This window comes from Cornus florida, unplaced genomic scaffold, assembly GCF_030987335.1.
Source record: "Cornus florida cultivar Cherokee Brave unplaced genomic scaffold, ASM3098733v1 CherokeeBrave_3.0.0_Hap2_Chr04, whole genome shotgun sequence".
NCBI classification, from domain to species: domain Eukaryota; kingdom Viridiplantae; phylum Streptophyta; class Magnoliopsida; order Cornales; family Cornaceae; genus Cornus; species Cornus florida.
The window spans coordinates 2,213,260-2,232,692 of NW_026775574.1; the positions used below are offsets into that span (position 1 = coordinate 2,213,260).

Sequence of the window (19,433 nt, forward strand, 5' to 3'; positions counted from 1 at the left end):
GCCGTCTACTGCAGTATAACACGGTATAATGCACAATGCAACAAATGAGTATATTTTTTCAGCCTGTTACCATAGGATAGAGTAATAGAATCATCAGACCTAGCACATATGAAATCACATGTATCTTTTGATGCAATATTTGTGTTGTTGACCCACAAAAGGTATGGGGCCCATTTTATGTTGATTTGGAGTTAATGGCCCTCATCTTTTTTCATTCTTAGCTTGTACTTTTTAGTTTTTTTGCTTGGTAAGCATAGGAGTTTCCAACTAAATGAGAAAAAAAAGTGGTAACAGTTTTTAAAAAGGGCCACTAAACGCAATCATATAAAAAAAAATTGGTCATCATTTTCATTTTTTGATTATTTTTATTAAAAATTATAAAGAAAGTTTCATAAAGTTCCCAACACTAAAAAAAAACATTTTCCATTTTCATTTGATCAAACTCATTATTATTATTACTATTGAATGTAATAATGATGTAAAGTGTAACATTTAATTGTTAACTGAAACAATTTTTTTTAGTTCTTAAAATAAGAATAGTTTTAAGAGCTTAGAGAAAGCCAAAAAAAAAAAAAAAATCAACGAAATCAAATTAAAAAGAATAAAAAATTCAAGAAATTGAGATCAAACAAGTTGGATCGAAAAAACCAACCCACAATCAACAATTGCTTTTCAATCTAACAAGTGAAAAAAAAAAAAAAATCAATGGTCTCGTAAAAGAAGAGAGAGACTATTTAAATAATTCTATCAAATCGAACAATGGAATGATTAATTTTGAAATCTCTCTCTGTCTCTCTAAATCTCTCTCCCTCTGGTACACATAAAATTAAAAAATTAAAAAAACTGTAGAGTAAACTTGAATGATAAATCAAATTGAATTGTAGATTGGGTATGCAAGCACATGCCTGTTAATTATTTTTTTAAAAGTATTTTAGATCTCCTTTCATGTTGTACAAAACTTATACGAAGTATCAAAATGTTTTTTTTTTCACTGTTAAATGATCTTACTTTTCTAAAAAGAATAAAATGAACCGAATAGGCATTCAGCCTTTGAAAAATAATTTAAAGGATGACATAGAAGAATTTCATCGATGTTATTCTCAACTCGTGAAAAGGACCATTCAACAATTTTTCGTGAAAATGTGAATTTCAATCTTATTTTATTATTACTATTATTTTGTTGTTATATTTTTTTCCCTTGACAATAACACAGTCACCACTTTGTCTTTATGAAAATCTTGAATATCCTGGTATTAATCACTTATTTGATACTAAAAAATAAAAATAAAAATAGTAAAAATCTTTTTCCTTCTTTTGCACTTACAAAATCTTTTCCAGTTGTAAAATAAACTCTCTGTTTCCTATTATTTTTCTCTATTTTATTATTTTTCTCTTTATTTCCAATTCCTTAACATGTCTTGGAAAAATATATATATATATATATATATATATATATATATAGTTACAGTATTTTTGTTCCTTAACATGTCTTTTACTTTAATTAAAGGAGAGACGTGTAACTTCGTTATTTGTTGGAGTACGTCACTGGATTTCATTACCTCCGAATCTCTGATTGATTACCGTTATCAATTATAGTATCTTTTGGTCATATTGATTTTTTAATTTTTTTTTACAGCAAAACAATGTCAAGAGCATTAAAATGCTCTTCCACTTCAAAAATCGAATTAAAATTCAGTGAGTGGTGACAAAGTGAAAAAAAGAAAAAAAAACCGACGAGACTCGCGAAAGTCGAAACTCAATCAGAGTCTCTGGCTCGAACACAGTACCTTCTATACACAAAATTCATCGATCTCTTCATCTGAATCAGCATGATGAAACCCTAGCTCTCTCTCCCCCTCTCTATCTTTCTCTCTCTCTAAAACATGGCGTTGAGATCCAGCGGTCGCAAACTCTCATTTGAAGTTCTGGGTGCCAATTCTTTCACCGAGGACGATGATACCTTCATTTACAGATCGAATTCTGATCCTCCGCTTGGACAAAATGGGGAGACATCGAGAGCTTCACCTTCTGAATTGAAGTCCAATCGGCGTAAACGCAAGGCAAAGAAGAAGAAGAGCAAGATCATCCGACAATGGTCGATATCGGAAGATTCGGTTGTTGATGATCTAAGACATACTCTATTAGAGAACGGTTCTTCTATCAATGAATTGGAGTTGAATTGTAATAATTACAGTATTCAGAGCGTTATTTGTGAGGAAGTGACGGTGCCAGAAGAGAGTGTGGGGACTGTTTGTGCAACGCCTCCGGTTGCGAAACCGGAGTTTCAGAATGTGCATGGCAGTGATGGATATTTGGTTGGGGAGTTGAGGCAGAGGACTGTTGTGAATGGAAGTGGCGGATGCGAGGAGGCAGTGTCTCGGACCGGTGAGAATGCGAAGGAGAAGGAGAAGGAAAAGGAGGAGAGCCGTAGTAAGGAGTTGGATTCGTCGTTGGGGAGACAACGGGTTGAACCGAGTGGCAATGCTGCTAGGAAATTGGAAACGGCTGAATCATTGGATTGGAACCGTGTGATGGCGGAAGATCCAAATTGTGAGTTAATAATAATCATTGTCAATTGCATAATTTTTTGCCCCCTGTTTTCAAATTATTGAGGTTTCCAAAATGTGTAGAATTTCGAAAATGTTTAGACTTTTAGACACTAACTTGCAACTCCATGGTGGATTGGAATCTACATTAAAATACTCATTTAGGTCACCCAAAAATCAAACAAGGGAAAACCCAGAGGAATCTAATTATCAGTGAATTCAAATGCTACAAAGTAATACGTCAAAACTTAAAAAATCAGTCAAACCCTCTGAATTTTTGGCAGGCTTGAGATTATAAAATAAAAGTTCCTCAAATATTATTGAGATTAAGAAAAATAGAAATGACTTGTATATATATGTGTGTATATAATCAGTGACTCCCTCTTCATAAATTTTTGTTCTCCCTAAATGTTAATGAACTAAGAAAAATGATTTCTTTTGCATTATCTTTTATTTTCCCCTAATAGGTTCTTAAAGCAAACAGAGCCTAAAGAAACTCCTTAAGGAACTCATAGCTTGCGTTGTAATTAGTTCCTTTTACATTCCTTCCTAATAAACAAAATGGGTCAATGGGAGGCCATTATCCTTGTAGCTGATGCCATGAAATGAAAGTAATGTAAGGATAAATTTTCACCCTAGTGAGCAGAAAGTTGGGTTGGCTGCTGTAAAGGATAAGCTTTTGGAAGTCCCAAGTGGTGCAGGTAAGTAGGTAATAGAACTTCATGCTCGAGGAAGTGAATACTTCTGATGATGGCTTGTTTTTCCTTGCCTCTGGCACTGGAATAAATTTGATGCATGAGTTATATTGTATGCTTTGAACTTTATGTGCATTGAGCAGAAGTGTCAAATGGCCTTATAAGTTCATTGAGGCCAGTTACTCTGCAGACATTTTTATATCACCAACAATTTTTATTTTCCCTCAACTAGCATTATAGACCTACTTGATGAGCAAAAGCTGCAGTTTTTTTTATAAGGCTTCATGCACATGGCAGATTATTGAACCTCCTAGTTCTTCATCTTAATATTGTTAATGTTTGGAAACAACTGCATATTCATTTCTTGAAGCAAGAAATTTCCATTTAAACGGTCAGTGCATCCACTAGGCTGTCTATTAATTTTTGTACTGCTGGCTTTTTCAGTCAAGCACTTGTAATTTAATATTCACATTCTACAAGAAGTCTCTTATTTGAATTCTAATGGTCGTAGCAAGCATGTAAGTTCCCTTGTGTTCCTGTCGGCAACTTTGCCTTAGGAGGATCATTGCATTTAATTTGTAGTACATTGATAGAACAATGATCTTTCTTCTAATGCAACTTAGCACGACCTTTTCTAGGTTTTGGTCCATTTCCCTCTATATTTGTTCCTTGTAGTTGTAAAAAGAAAATATCTCTCCTTTCTTTCATCCTGCAATTTCAGTTATGGTGTTACAATTTGCTGTCAGATCAATTTTCTGTGGAGAAGTCACCAGTGAAGTACTTTATGGAAGAAATGTATGGCGGAAATTCCTTGCGTAGTACAACTACTCTTGGCAACGAGAAAGAACGGGAAAGAGTATATGATACTATTTTTCGCTTACCATGGCGATGTGAACTGGTAATATTGGCTCTCACCAAAAGCTGAACTTTACACATTTTATGAGTATTAGTTGATTGTTGCACTTTTTTTTATGCACAAATGATTTATTTTTCTTGTTTTGTTGCTTTTGTGTCCCATAGTGTAGTTTGTTGGAACTAGAGTGTTATCATTTAGGTAAGGGGATAGCGTTGCAAATGAACTGAGTCAAGCCAAGGTTGAAATTGTTCAGGCTCAACTTTTTTGTTCGTGGGCTTAGCTACAGCTCAGTCTGGGACAAGCTCTAAATGCTGACCTTGATCTTGGCTTGGGTTGTTCTTTGATCATATTTAGCTTGGTTAATGAGCTCGTAAAACATTTTTTAAAATTTTTATTTTTATTTTTTGTTACTTTCTTGATCAATAAATAGGTACAGAACTTTTGTTAAGTAATAAATAGGTATAGAACTTGTATAGGACACACAGTCATGAGTCTAAATTAATTGCCTGTTTATGAGCCTACATGAGTCGAGCCTCCTTTTTCAGGTTTGCTTGTTTTATCAATGAATGGGCATGAGCCAAGCCTGTGTTACTATGAACAGTTCAGTTATTTTGCAACCCTCATTAGGAGTGCACCTAATCTTTCTTGCTCAAAAGTTGCTTCGAGAAATGTCCCTTTTTTGTGTCTAAAAGTGTCAAGATGTCTTTGCAGTTTGAAAGAGGGGATTTTTTATTATGATACCTTTACTACATATGTTGCTGTTTAAAATTTTGCTTGTACTTCACCACGTAATCTTCTTAGCACAGATTCTCATTGATGACAATGCTGTTGCAGCTTATAAATGTTGGCTACTTTGTATGCCTCGATTCGTTTCTTTCGTTGTTGACTATTATGCCAGCAAGGCTTCTCTTGACCTTTTGGAGACTTCTAAAAACTAGGTATTTCTTGTCTTTCTAAAAATGTACTTTGTGTAATAAAGTGTCAATTAAATTATCTTACGTTTGTTCAATTTGTATAGAATCTGTAGATATATTCTGACTATACTATATAAACGGTAGTTGTAGTTGTGAGATTTTTTTGGGCAAAATTGTCATTAAATCTGATGGAACAAAATGGTTGTTCAAAATAGGAGTTTCAGTACATTGGGCCATAGAAATTGCATGTTCTCAGTTATAATATGTTGAAGGAGATAGAAAAAAAGATTAGAGGATTGGTTGTCCATGAGTTATATTAATTTGTTTTCTCAGAAACCAAACCCCCCCCCCCACCAAAAAAAAAAAAAAAAACACACACACACAATATGTTGAAGAAGATGGAAAAAAAGATTAGAGGATTGTTATGAGTTATATTAATTTTAGAAAACTGAACCAAAGAAAAGCTACTTCTCTCCTTCAAATCTGGGCAACTGCTTACACTTAACTGTTGGTGTTCTTATTTTATTTTATGTTATTTTGTTTGGTGTAATTTAGCTGCAATAACTCGTGGTTTTTACCTAAATAATTTAACCATGCTTGTGGCAGGCAGTTCAAGAAGCCTTCCGCAGCAGAGCTGTCTGATTTTGGCTGTTTTATTGTACTGGTTTGTGGAGTTGCTCTTTTAGAACAAACAGGTTTAATAAAGGAATTTGGATCCCTTACTACTGTCAATTTTCTTTCCACCATATGTCATGTCATGATGTGCCTCATTTTCCTTATTTGAAATTGCTTTATACTAATATTGCTTTATATATTTTATATTTTGTTGCCTCAGATATCAGCTTAATATATCACATGATTCGTGGTCAAGGAACGATCAAACTTTATGTGGTGTACAATGTGTTGGAGGTGAGAAAATAACTGTTTGACTCCAGTATGAAGGGAAAGCCTAAAAGATTCTTGTAATTATATTACTGAATATCCTTGTAAGCCTTAAAACCAAGATGAACCTTCAGATTTCAACTCAGATGCGACATTTTTATTTATTTTTTGAATGTAAAAGTACTCATAAAAAAAAAAAAAAAATTATGAATGTAAAAATGGAATACTGTTAGTAGAGATATAAGATGCTTTGCATATGGAACTAGCACTAACAAATATGATTGCAGTTCCAGAACATGCTAGTCACCCATGGGATAGTGTGTGGAACTTTCTTAAGTTTAAACAGGAAACTTTACCTCAACATTGTGAGGAAACGGATTGTTCTGTTTGTTAGTTTTTTTTGTTTCTTTTATTCATTTTTTTCCTGTACATGTTCAGTATACCATTTCTCTCTCTCTCTCTCTCTTTTCCTTAATGAATCCAATGCATTCTTTATGCAATTCTTTTTACCATTTTGTTAGTTTTTACAGAAGTAAAAGGCTTCTTAAAGACACCCTAAGTATGCATATAGCTTCACAATCTATTAGTTAATTCATTCCTTCCTATTTGAATAAGCTTCCTGATTTCTTGTTATAATTGTTCTCAGAAGTTCGTGCTAATCAAAGTCGAACTACGAAATGAAGACATAATGGATAGAGATAAAATATCCTACAAAATATTGTTAAAACTACTCTCTAGAACTTAAATTGGATCCTGCTATTTCTTCCATTCCAAATATTCCAGTCCAGGCTGACCAATGCATAATTACTTAAAATTATTCCTTGGACTCTTCGAACTTGAGAACCTGGGAGTCAAAAGGGAAGTATTGTCCTTCTGCAAGGGGCAAAGAGATGCTTGCAATGAAAATAGATATGCCTTGGGATAACGAAGGTTTAGGTGATGAACTAAGCATATACTTATTGTAATTTTTCTATCTCCTCTCCACTGCTAGTTGTCACATGTCTTGGATAAAGTTATTTTATTTAAGCTTCATTCTAATTAGTACATTTTACTCCTATTATGCAAGTTATTTTATATGTAATAATTTCTTAAAACCAACCCAAATGGCTTTCATATAGTTGGGGCTCCAATCAAGGTTGAAGGTCCCATGCAATATTGATAGAAGCTATAAATTCATGGTAATTTACGATTGCAACAAGTTTTAGGAAATCATTTTAAAACATGTCTAGGCTTCTAGGAAGCTGTGACGTCATATAAAAGCTTCTTATTTTTATGCTCGTTCAATGATTTTGGTCCCGATCCTATACACTTTTATCTTCTCATAGTTGAATGGTTATTTTTTTAACTTGTGGTTGATGTGCTGTTCGAATTATTCTTTATAGAGGATTTAGTTTACCTACGTTGAACAGGGATTGATCTATCATTATTCTTCAATTTTGTTGGCTGAATTGATAGTTTTAGTGAATGCTTGGAAGTTAATATTAACTGCTCTGCTCCTTGGTGACAGATTTTTGATAAACTATGCCAGAGTTTTGGCGGAGATGTACTGCAAACCTTATTTAATTCTGCAGAGGGCCTTGGAAATTGTTCACCAGAAACCACGAGATATTGGATATGGAGATTTATTTCTGATGAAGCATTAGCTGTGGCTTCTTCTAATATCCTTCTTCTAGCAAGCAACTTTAATCTTTATCAGTTTTATTATATATGTTCCTGATCTGTATTGTGGTTCCTTAACTATTCATACTTGTTCATTCATTTATCTTATTAGCTCAGGCGATTACTTTGTCAACATGTATTGTTGCTCATAATAATGCCCTGCTGGCTATGCTGGTATCAAACAATTTCTCTGAGATAAAAAGCAGCGTGTTTAAACGTTTTAGTAAGGATAACATTCACAGTCTGGTGTATTATGGTGAGTTGTTATCCTGGTCATTTTTTCTTAAATTTGTTTTTTATGCATAAAATATTGCAACATACTGCTCGGGCACCCATTATATTGGTTCTTGTTGGACAGTTTCGTCCCAATATGAATTATTACAGCCTTGTTGTTGATGTGAGTTGCAAAGACATCTATATATCATTTTAAAATATTCTCTCTCTGAAATGAGGCGTTTATTTTTCATATCTGGAGGGATGGTTTGGTGACTTTTTGTGTTGGAATTTGGTTTGAAGGAAAATGTTCACTCTTATATAAGAAGACATTTTATTTTGTTGAAAGAAGAAGAAGAAGAAGAAGAAATCTGTTATGGCTTTTACTATGTTTTAAGTAAAAGATACTAGTCAAAAAAAAAAAAAAATTCTTTAATCAAATGGGACTGTAGCTTCTTTAATCACATTGACTAGGATTAGCATCCTCTGTCATAAAGCTTTTGCTTGTAATTTATAATATAATTTATTTTTTTGTGCTCCTGGGGTTCTATTTGGTCTCACATTTCCTTTTTTCTTTTATGCCATTGCTTATGACCAGATTCAATTGAGAGGTTCCACATTTCAGCATTTATCTTATTTGTTTTAGCTCAAAATATTCTGGAAGCTGAAGGTCCTTGGTTTGAAAGTTTTCTTTTTGTGAGTTCACTTGAAACCTCTGAGCACACTATACTTTGAAGTGATCAAAAGAAAAATATAGAAATAAAAATTGACTACTTCTGTTGTTATGTCCTCTTTGTTTGCTTATATTTTTTATGTGGACATTGCAGAATGCTCTCCTTGTTTATATTTGTGAAATGATGATTGATATAATCAAACATTCATTCATTGCTAAATTCAATGACATAAAGCCCATTGCATACTCTGAATTTCTTGAGGAACTTTGCAAACAGGTATGTGTTTGTTGTTTATTTTTTGCTTGGTATGCTTAATTAACGTACTCTTGAAAGCGAAAGGTGTTTTTACTTGATCCCAATACCAATCTGTTTGCATGGACTTATGCTTCTTTCAACACAAACATGCACTTGCACAGTCTCACAGACACTGGGAGGAAAATTATGCCATTAACCTGTCTACAGTCTACAATCCTCCTGTCATATCTGTTCACTTGTATGTATCTAGCCCCTTATGGTCAAGCTTTATTTATCTGCGATAATCAGCAAGTCAAATAGTTCTTATGTAATTACATGCTAGTTGGCTGCTATATCTGCTGTTCTCAATATGCATGCAACTTTAGGGAAATGACTCAATTTATTATAATATGCTCTATTAATAAAGGGCTGAATACAGTTACCTCTCCTAAGATTTGGCCCAATTACACTCTGATGAAACTTTTCAAATTTCATACACCGTGTACCCCTGAAGTTTGCACATTTGTTACTAATAACCCCTCTGGCCAAACTCCGGCCAAAAAAAATGCTTGCTCTGACCCAAAATGCCCTCCCTCCATGTGAAATGACTTTTAAACCTGTACAATGGCATTTATTTATGAAAATACCTAATTTTTTAGGACAAAATTTCCCTTGTTCACTTATCAAAAAAAGAAAAAATGCCCTTGTACATGTGGGTCAATGAATTTACAAAATAACCAAATGGGTTTGTTTAACTGGAAAACAACAACATGCTGGTGGTGAGTGGGGACAGGAAGAGAGAAAGAAAAGGACAAAGAGGAGGGAGTAATGTACGTGAGAATGGAGAGGAGGGTTGGCAAGTTCGTGAGGATGTTTCCATTACCTATTCACATAGCAATTGTAAAATAAAAAAATTAGGGTTGTTTTTCTTACAGTTGGTCTCGCCTCTCCTACAGATTTAGAATTAGCATTATATACACACACACACAAATGAGTCTAGGTATATGAATTATACACATACAAACAAACACTTGATTACACACACGCACACATTATATATATGTTTGCAAATGGGTCTGTTCCATGATTTCCATCTCTTCGTGTAATCCCCATTCTTATATGTGTGTGTGTGTGTAATCAAGTGTTTGTTTCTGAGAGTTTGAGTTTTGTTTGTGTTTAATTGTGATTGAGAGTCATCACATAATAAGGTGGTTTAATTGAGAGAGTGCTTGTGGCCATGGTGGGAGGAGGTGGCAGTGGCCATGGTAGGTACAAGAGACGATGAAGAGAGAGAATATGAAGTGAGAGAAGATGAAGAGCATCTGAGGTTAGGGTGAAGAGAGAGAAAATGATTCTCAGATGAGGATTTGATGGTCAAAATATGCCAAGTGTTCTTTTTTATATAAGGTGGGCAATTTGGTCTTTTCACAGCTGCAGATATTTGGCTTTTAAAATGTTGTGTTGGGGTATTATGGTAAAATCACCTTGGAAATTAACATCGGTAAGCCTTATTTCGTTGGGAGGTCAGTGCAAAAAAATAAAAAAAGTTTCATCTTACCCTAATTACTAATTAGGGCAAACCTCGGGAGGTCATTGTATTTAACCCACTAATAAATGATGACAATATAACATTGACATAACATAATCATTGCAACTCACCAACAGGCCTGTGGCCTAGCGGTACGAGGCTTCTACTTCCCAAAAGGAGGTCAGGAGTTCGAACCTCAGTGAAGGCAGTGTGTGTGAGTTCCAACTAGGAAAAAAAAAAAATCATTGCAACTCAGTAACTCAAAAAAAAAAAAAAAAAAAAAGTTTTTTTTGATAAGTAAGATTTTATTGAAAACGCTCAAAAGGGGAGTGGAACCCAAACAAACAAAAGGGCCAGAGGGCGCCTTAGACCTTCAAAGAGGCCAAAAAAACAATAATCTCCTCCGTAGATCTGTAATCTCTCCCTGAGACCAACAAAAAAGAGTGGAACTAATAGAGAACTTAAGCATAGAAATAGGTTTCTTTTTTCCATCAAAGTATCTCCTATTTCTCTAGAGCCAAATACACCACCAAATACAAAGAGGCGTAGCCCTCTAATCATCTTGAATGAGAGCCCCAACGGAGATGCCTCTCCAAGCCTCAATCAACCCTCTAGAGGAACAAGGCATAACCCATATCTAGGTTTATTATTTTTTTCATTTTTTTCCTTCTATTAACAGATGGAATAAACTTTGGTCATAAACGCATATCTAGGTTTTAAATAATGATAATAATGGAACTTTTCCAAAAAAAAAAAAAAAATGATAATAATGGTACTTTGACATGGAATGCAGGTGTATTGAATCTAAGGTACTGGACGCAATTGTTGGAGCTGTGATTTTTTTATTTTATTTAATTTCATTTTGTGTTTTTCAACACTTTTTTTTTATAAGGGAAAAAAAAAACAACACATGTTTTTAATCCAGAATCCTATAAATTTGGGTTTTTAATGAACTTCACTGATTTCATAAAAGATACTTCTCTATCTATGATGGATTCTACATCAACTTTTGAGTCATCGGAGAGAAACGCTTAGAGCACTTGTATACCATAATCAAACTGTAACCATTTTCATTCCCCCTAATACCCCAGGAGTACAATTCCCACTACTGTTGATCTCCACCTCCTTTCCCCACAACAGAGCTACAGGATTGTTGATCTCCACCTCCCCTTCGAATGGTCAGGCTTGAAAGCCAGAACAAGATTCACTAACAATCTTCGAAGATCTAACTTCAAATAACAAAGCTGGAGAAGATGTAACCTAAATCAAGTGAAAGATAAGAAATTTTAGAAACATTTGAAACTTGCCCGTCTAATGAAATGTACCAGACTCTTTATTCAGATCTGTCTGTGGTTGGATTGTGTAGTTCAACTTTTGGGGTATGGATCTAGTCATTGCCTTTGTTTTCTGCAGGCTTAGAAGTTGAAAATGTGAAATAAATTGAAAAAAGTGACAAAGAATGAGGTTCATAAACCTCATTTGCAGAAACTGGTATTATGGCTTCACAACAGCACTTAATAATCTGTTATGACTCTGATTTTCAGAAGCACCAATATATTGGCCCATAACAGATTCTTCATTTGATGATACTATTACATAATCATGAGCCATACTTACGTGGTATGTTGAGCCATACTTGTGTGCTATGTTCTTCACATTATAGTTTTTTTAAAGGTGAACATCTTGGTAGGTGTGGCAAATGCGTTAAGCTGTTTGTGAACAGCTTATCTCAACACTTTATAAAGCTCGGATGGGCTTATTCGAGTAACAACAAAGTCATTAAAAAGCTTGCTTGTGTTAGAATGTTTTATATATATATATATATATAAGTGTTGGGCCATTATGTAATTACAGAAAGTTGATAGGGGCCCTTATGTAGTTAAGTAAGACTTGTACTCTTTATATAAGCCTTGTACACTTTTTTAGGTTTGAGGATGATGAATATACAAGTCTGAAACTTCTCTCTCTCTCTCATATATATAACTTTAAACATGGTATCAGAGCGTACGATCATGGGTGTGAGAATCTGTAATTGGGTTCTTATTGTATAAGATTTGAATTGCAGTTGTGGTGTTGGTGATCTCTACCGTCGGTTCCTTGTTTGTCGTCATCAGCAGCGGCTTGTTCATCATCGTCAGATTTGCAGCGTCGTCAGATCTGGGAGTTGTTCGTCGTCGTCTCTGCCGTGTTCGTTGTCGCCGGTAGCTTCTCTTTAGTTGCCAGCGAGCTCGCCGACCTCTGCAATCTTGATTCGCAGAGGTGAGGTTCATCTCTGTTGGCCGAAAGTTGCAGCGATCGTTGCTTATTGATTCGGCCGTTACTTGTGATTGGGTCGCCGTCGTCGCCGCCGTGTTATTCCCCGGCATCTGTGAAGGTGTGAAGAAGAAGACCTCTATTTGGCTACACAGTTATAGCTACTTCAACCCTGGTTTGCTAAACCTGGATAGCCCAGGTCAGTCCAACCCGTTTGACTAGGTCCGTTGACCAGACCCGACCCAGTTGTCCAGACCCGATCCGGTCCAAGATCCGACCCGTTTTCCAGGTTTGGCCAGAATACAAAATCTGTTTTTTTTTCTTCCGTTTTTCTTCTCTGTTTTGCTGGATTCAACATGGCATCTAGTTCAGATTTACCTTCACCCACGAACAGTCTTAATTCTCCCATGACTTCAGTTAAACTCAATGGGAAGAATTACATATTGTGGGCTAAATCTGTTGCTATTTTCCTCAAAGGCAGAGGTCTTGGTTCTCATTTGACTAAAGAGAAACCCAAGGCAACTGATGCCTCCTTTGATGCATGGGAAAAGGAAGATGCTCAGATCATCTCTATGATGATAAACAGAATTGAACCCCAAATTAGTTCAACTCTACTTTATTTGGATACTGTCAAGGAGATACGGGACAGATTGCTGCAATTGTATTCTGGGACAGGTAATGTCACTCATGTGTATGAGCTCTGTAAGCAGTACTTCAATCTTGAACAAGGTAATCAAAGTATAGAATAGTATTATTCCAAAGTTATGGGAGTCTGTGAAGAGCTGAATATGTATCAGCCCATTACAGGTGATGTTCGCAATATGCAACAACAGCGTGCGGACTTTAATGTTGTCCGTTTTCTTACTGGTTTATCATCAGCATATGAGCCTTTTCGTGCACAGATTATGAGCAGTCCAACACTTCCATCTCTTGCTGAGGTGTTTTCTAGACTTCAGCGTGCTACACTTGCAAGTGATACCTCAAATTTGAAAACTGGACAGAGTGGTGAGTGTTTAGCATTAGTGGTTTCAAAGGGTGAACATAATACTTACCGTGGAGGTCATGGGGGACGCTCCACACGTGGTGGTCGTGATTCACGTGGAGGACGTGGCCGTGGCAGGGAATACAGAAAGTGTACCCATTGTGGTCTTTCTAATCATGGGATCTTCATGGGAAACCATCTAGTTATGCCAATCAAGTTTCCTCTTCTCCGAATGATGTTGCTTCTGGATCGCACAACGTAGCTGAATCAGAAACAATTCCTGTTCCACGGGATGAGTTTACTCAGTTTTTGTCTTATAAGTAAGCATCTAATTCATCTTCCACGGCTATTTTTGCCGAGTCAGGTACTGCACACACATGTCTATTGTCTTCCACTCGCAGTCCTTGGATCATAGACACTGGAGCATCTGATCATATGACCGGATGTTCTTCTCTTCTATCTGATTTTCATTCTGTACATCCTTTTCAAAGTGTTACTCTTGCTAATGGTTCATCCACTCAGGTTTCAGGTTTGGGGACAACTCAACTTAGTGATTCATTGTCTCTCTCGTCTGTTTTACATGTTCCGCAGTTTCCCTTTAATTTAATGTCTATCAGTAAGCTTACCAAATCTCTCCGGTGCTCTGTTACATTTTATCCTACTTCTTGTGTGTTTCAGGATCTCAAGATGAAGAAGACGATTGGTACGGGGCATGAAGCTGGTGGCTTATATTATTTTGATTTTGAACCTTCTCTTGTGGCTCTTCAGTCTTCTCTGTCTCCATTCCAATGGCACTGTCGCCTTGGTCACCCGTCACTTCAAGTTTTGAAGCGTTAAGTTCCTAGTCTTAGTCATTTGAAATTCTTGTCATGTGAAGTTTGTCAACTTAGTAAGTACCATCGCGTGTCTTACAAGTCTAGGGTTAATAATCGTGTCTCTAGTCCTTTTCATTTGGTTCATTCAGATGTATGGGGTCCAATAAAACATTCTTCAATCAATAAATTTCATTATTTTGTGACATTTGTGGATGATTATTCTCGCCTGACTTGGTTTTTTTTAATGAAAGATCGTTCTGAGTTATTTTTAATCTTTCAAAAATTTTGCAAAGAAATCAAAACTCAGTTTGGATGTCCAATTCGTATTCTACGTTCTGATAATGCTAAGGAATATTCTTCAACTCCATTTGATACATATCTTAGTGATAAAGGAATTATTCATCAAAATTCATGTGTTTATACTCCACAACAAAATGGAGTTGCAGAACGTAAGAATCGACATCTCTTAGAAGTAACTCGTGCTCTTTTGTTTCATATGCGTTTGCCTAAACGGTTTTGGGGTGATGTTGTTCTTACTGCCTGTCATCTTATTAACCGTATGCCATCATCTGTATTAGATGGCAAATCTCCACATTCTATTTTATTTCCTGATTCTCCCTTGTTTTTTCTTCCTCTAGGGTTTTTGGATGTGTATGTTATGTCCACAATCTTGGTCTTGGTTTTGATAAATTAGACCCACGTGCCACAAAGTGTGTATTTCTTGGCTACGCTCGCTCTCATAAAGGTTATCGCTGCTATAGTCCTGTTTCTCAACAGTACTTTATTAGCGCAGATGTAACGTTTTCTGAGTCCATCCCATATTTTTCAGATACTGATTCACTTCTTGATATCACTCTTGAGTCACCTCCTTCTGCCGTTCCTCTTCCCTCACTCTCTCTTCAACCTTGATCTCTTGTTCCTTCATCTGCCCTGTTACAAGTGAACACACACTCGAAGACCAAAGCCATATGTTGTCATGCGTCCTCCATCGTCTTCAGAGTCTTTGGATCCAGCGCCTTCCACTGTGTCTGATTCCTTACCTATTGCATTTCGTAAAGCTCCTCGCTCATGTGTTACTAACCATCCCATTGCTCATTATTTCTCTTATAATTCCATATCGCCATCATTCTCCTGTTTTTCCTCTAAGTTGTCTACTACATTCGTTCCTAAGACTGTGCAAGATGCGTTATCTGATTTGGGCTGGAGGAACGCAATGCAAGATAAAATGGATGCTTTGCATAAGAATGGCACGTGGGATCTTGTTCCATTACCTCCGGATGTCACACCTGTTGGTTGTCGCTGGGTATATACTGTGAAGTATCTTCCAGATGGGTCTGTTGAGCGTTTAAAAGCACGTCTTGTTGCCAAAGGTTATACCGAAACTTATGGTATTGACTATAACGAAACATTTTCTCCCGTTGCTAAGATTTCTTCTATTCGTGTTTTGATTTCTCTTGCTGCTAATAAACATTGGCCTCTGTTTTAGTAGACGTTAAAAATGCCTTTTTGCATGGTGACTTAGCAGAAGAAGTTTATATGGAGCAGCTACCTGGGTTTGTTGCTCAGGGGGAGTATCTTCACACTGTTTTGTCGCCTTAAAAAGCTCTGTATGGATTGAAACAATTTCCACGGGCTTGGTTTGGAAAATTCTCTGAGGTGGCGTTAAAATTTGGTCTTAAGAGATGTTAGACCGACCATTCGGTGTTTCACCAGCGCACTAAAGCTGGCTTCATATTTCTTGTGGTGTATATAGATGATATTGTGATCACAGGTGATGATTCTGAAGGCATTGCTAAGTTGAAGTTGTCTCTGCAATATCAATTCCACACTAAAGACTAGGGTAAACTTAGGAATTTCTTAGGTATTTCTTAGGCATTGAAGTTGCTAGATCCAAGAAGGGCATAAGTTTATCCCAACGCAAATATATGTTGGATTTATTAGAAGAAACAGGTATATTGGGTGGTCGTCCGGTTGATACTCCTATGGATTCAAATACAAAACTTGTATCTGATGAGGGTGATCTATTTAATGACCCAGGCAGGTTTCGTCACCTTGTTGGGAAATTAATTTATCTCACTATCACTCGACCTGATATTTCATATGCAGTCAGTGTTGTAAGTCAGTTCATGGGAGTTCCTAGAATGCCACATTGGATTGTTGTTCTTCGGATTATACGATATCTTAAGAAAGCTCCAGGTTTAGGGTTACTATATAAATCAAATGGTCATCTTAGGGTGGAAGGTTTTACAGATGCTGTCTGGGCTGGTTCTCCTTCAGATAGGAGATCTACTACAGGCTATTGCACATTTGTAGGTGGAAATCTTGTTACATGGCGAAGTAAAAAGCAGACGGTGGTAGCTCGATCTAGTGCTGAAGCTGAATATAGGGCAATGGCCCATACCACTAGTGAGTTGACATGGATACAACATTTTCTAAAAGAACTTGGGTTAATTGTTGAGGCTCCTACTCCATTGTTCTGTGATAATCAAGCAGCAGTTCACATTGCATCAAATCCTGTGTTTCATGAGAGGACCAAACATATTGAAGTTGATTGTCACTTCATTCGAGAAAACATATTAAGTGGGAGCATCTCTACTCCATTTGTGAAATCTGAAGATCAATTAGCTGATATGTTTACCAAAGCATTGGGTCATAATCGATTAAGAATTATCTGTTCCAAGCTGGGATTATTTGATATATATTCTCCAGCTTGAGGGGGAGTGTTAGAATGTTTTATATATATATATATATATATATATATATATATATATATAAGTGTTGGGCCATTATGTAATTACAGAAAGTTGATAGGGGCCCTTATGTAGTTAAGTAAGACTTGTACTCTTTATATAAGCCTTGTACACTTTTTTAGGTTTGAGGATGATGAATATACAAGTCTGAAACTTCTCTCTCTCTCTCGTATATATAACTTTAAACAGCTTGTAAGTTCATTTGATTAAGAGGCTAATCCTAAAAGCTGCCAGGCTTTGACTTGATTAGGTTTGTGAACAATGAGCAGATGTTTTGTGTAATTGTGGAAACATTTATCCCTGCAAATCCTATCAAGAAAAAGAAAAAATGGCAGCTCAACGAGGCTTCGGCCACTGGGGGGTATGAGAAGGGTCAGATGTACACCACCTTACCTCCGCATGCGGACATGCTGTTTTCCACCACTATGGGGTCTGGGGAGATTTAGATGGACGCAACTTTATCAAGAAAAGACATTTAAAAAGAAATACTCTTAAATAATAGGAAGCGGAAGAGTTGAACAAAACTGATTTTGTTGATGCTTCATATTTAGGAATTGTCGATGCCTATTGGCATGATGGCATCCCATTCGATGCGTACATGCTTTGCTTTCAGATCAATTAATGTTCACCAAATTGGCAATTATAACTTTACATGGACTATTTGTTCTCATTTTGGAGCCAGTACTATCCTGGAGAAGACTTAATCTTTTGATTTATTGTCTTTTACAGACATTGAAAATTCAAACAGAGAACGGGAAGAATAACCTCACTTTTGTTCCTCTGGCACCAGCTTGTGTGGTAAGCATAATTTATACTACATTAGTACTTATTTGCTATTTTTAGGTATAAGCTTCTAATCTGTATTTACTATGTCGGTTTTATACTATATATTTTGGTGTAAGAAATTATATTTTTCTGGGTTTTAGGTAATCCGAGTGCTGAGTCCAGTATATACTGCTCATCTCCCCTATTGTCCCCTTCTATGGAGGTTCTTCTGGATTTTCCTCTTGTCCACCTTGACTTTTATCATGCTAGCAAGCGTCAAGATAATGATAGGGTTGGGTCTTCAAAAACATGCTACTTGGTACGTCAACAGGTGCCGGAAGAGAAAACTGCACACCGACTAATTTAACAGAAGAAAATAGATTTGCATGACAAAAGTCGAACTTGCTCTGGTGAATGCTTAAGAAATTACATCATTAATACTGGACCAGCAGCATGGTGGATTGCCGAACATGGCATCGGAATAGGGTATTGGACCAGCAGCATGGTGCTTATCTGTTGGTGCTGAAAACAGCCCACTCTGGACCATTAGAATTGAGTTTCACTCGGTGCTTTCGCCCAATTTTGTTTACGGAAGAGGTCAACTACTGATTCCAAAATATTGTTGTGTATACAAAGAGGTTAGAAGGATTTGGTGTTTACCAAAACGATAATATTTATGTATTATGGAAAAGAAGTATTAGTTTGTTTTGAACCTTTAGCCTACGGTCTTGTGCATACTATACTCGACCTCTGGAATAATATGATCATTTCTTATTTGCCTTTATTTTTTTATTTTTTTATTTTTAAAACTTGGGGATTTGAATGTTTTTTAATCTTAACGTTCGAATTTACTGCTGTATGGTAAAGAATGGAATTATGAATGTGTAGATTTGGGAGGAGAATACTCACTCAAAATGCTCTATATTTGAGTTTGTTGGAAGTGGGGGAGAGAGAAACAAATGATTACAAAAAGTGAATCATTTAAACCCTTTCCGGTTGAAGGGTTAAATAAATATAATTGAATCAGGAGAGGAGGGATCTTTGGCAAAATTGTACATCGATAACAACAATTTTCAAGTATGGTGAAGGGGAAGTGAGTGTACCTTTGCGAAAGGTTGTATGGATGTAGTTCTTGTGCAGATTTTCTGTTCTTTCTTTGATTGTTGAGTCCAACAAAGAGGTTGCGTTTGGACGACGACGACGAGACAAGACTCCGGCGCAAGACACAATCGAATGGTAAAATGGTAAGTCCGACAAAGAGGAGGAGAGAGAAGACTCCGGTAAGACAAAATGGTGAATCGCGAGGACTAAAGATGGCAATAGGGCGGGGCGGGGATCTCATTCCCCATCCCCATCCCCGGTAATTTTTTTCATCCCCATCCCTGCCCCCATCCACGTTTAAAATTTCACTTCAATCCTCATACTTGCCCCCACCCTCCATTCCCAATCCCCATTTGATATACACTATAATTTTTTTTAACACATAATTTTTTTTTTTTTTTTTTTAAAAGTATGTTTACATATACTTAATATAATTTAGTAATATATCATAATATATAAAGGTATTTTAGTACCCGCCCCGCCCCATCCCGCCGCGCCGGGTCGGGATGGGACTGGGCGGGGACCCAATGGGGATGGGAAATTTGCCATCCCTTGATACACTTATT

General features: G+C 36.3%; 1 protein-coding gene across 1 annotated transcript; it reads left to right on the forward strand.

Moving 5' to 3' along the window:
- The first annotated feature begins 1,668 nt into the window (after positions 1-1,668).
- Positions 1,669-18,550, forward strand: LOC132302457 (protein POLLEN DEFECTIVE IN GUIDANCE 1). Its single transcript, XM_059799327.1, has 11 exons — positions 1,669-2,550; positions 3,988-4,139; positions 4,932-5,035; positions 5,618-5,706; positions 5,847-5,920; positions 7,401-7,551; positions 7,641-7,808; positions 8,364-8,461; positions 8,593-8,715; positions 17,731-17,799; positions 17,928-18,550. Exons 1-11 carry the CDS (start codon positions 1,884-1,886, stop codon positions 18,126-18,128), a joined length of 1,896 nt encoding a protein of 631 aa, XP_059655310.1. The 5' UTR covers positions 1,669-1,883; the 3' UTR covers positions 18,129-18,550.
- Positions 18,551-19,433: the final 883 nt, after the last annotated feature.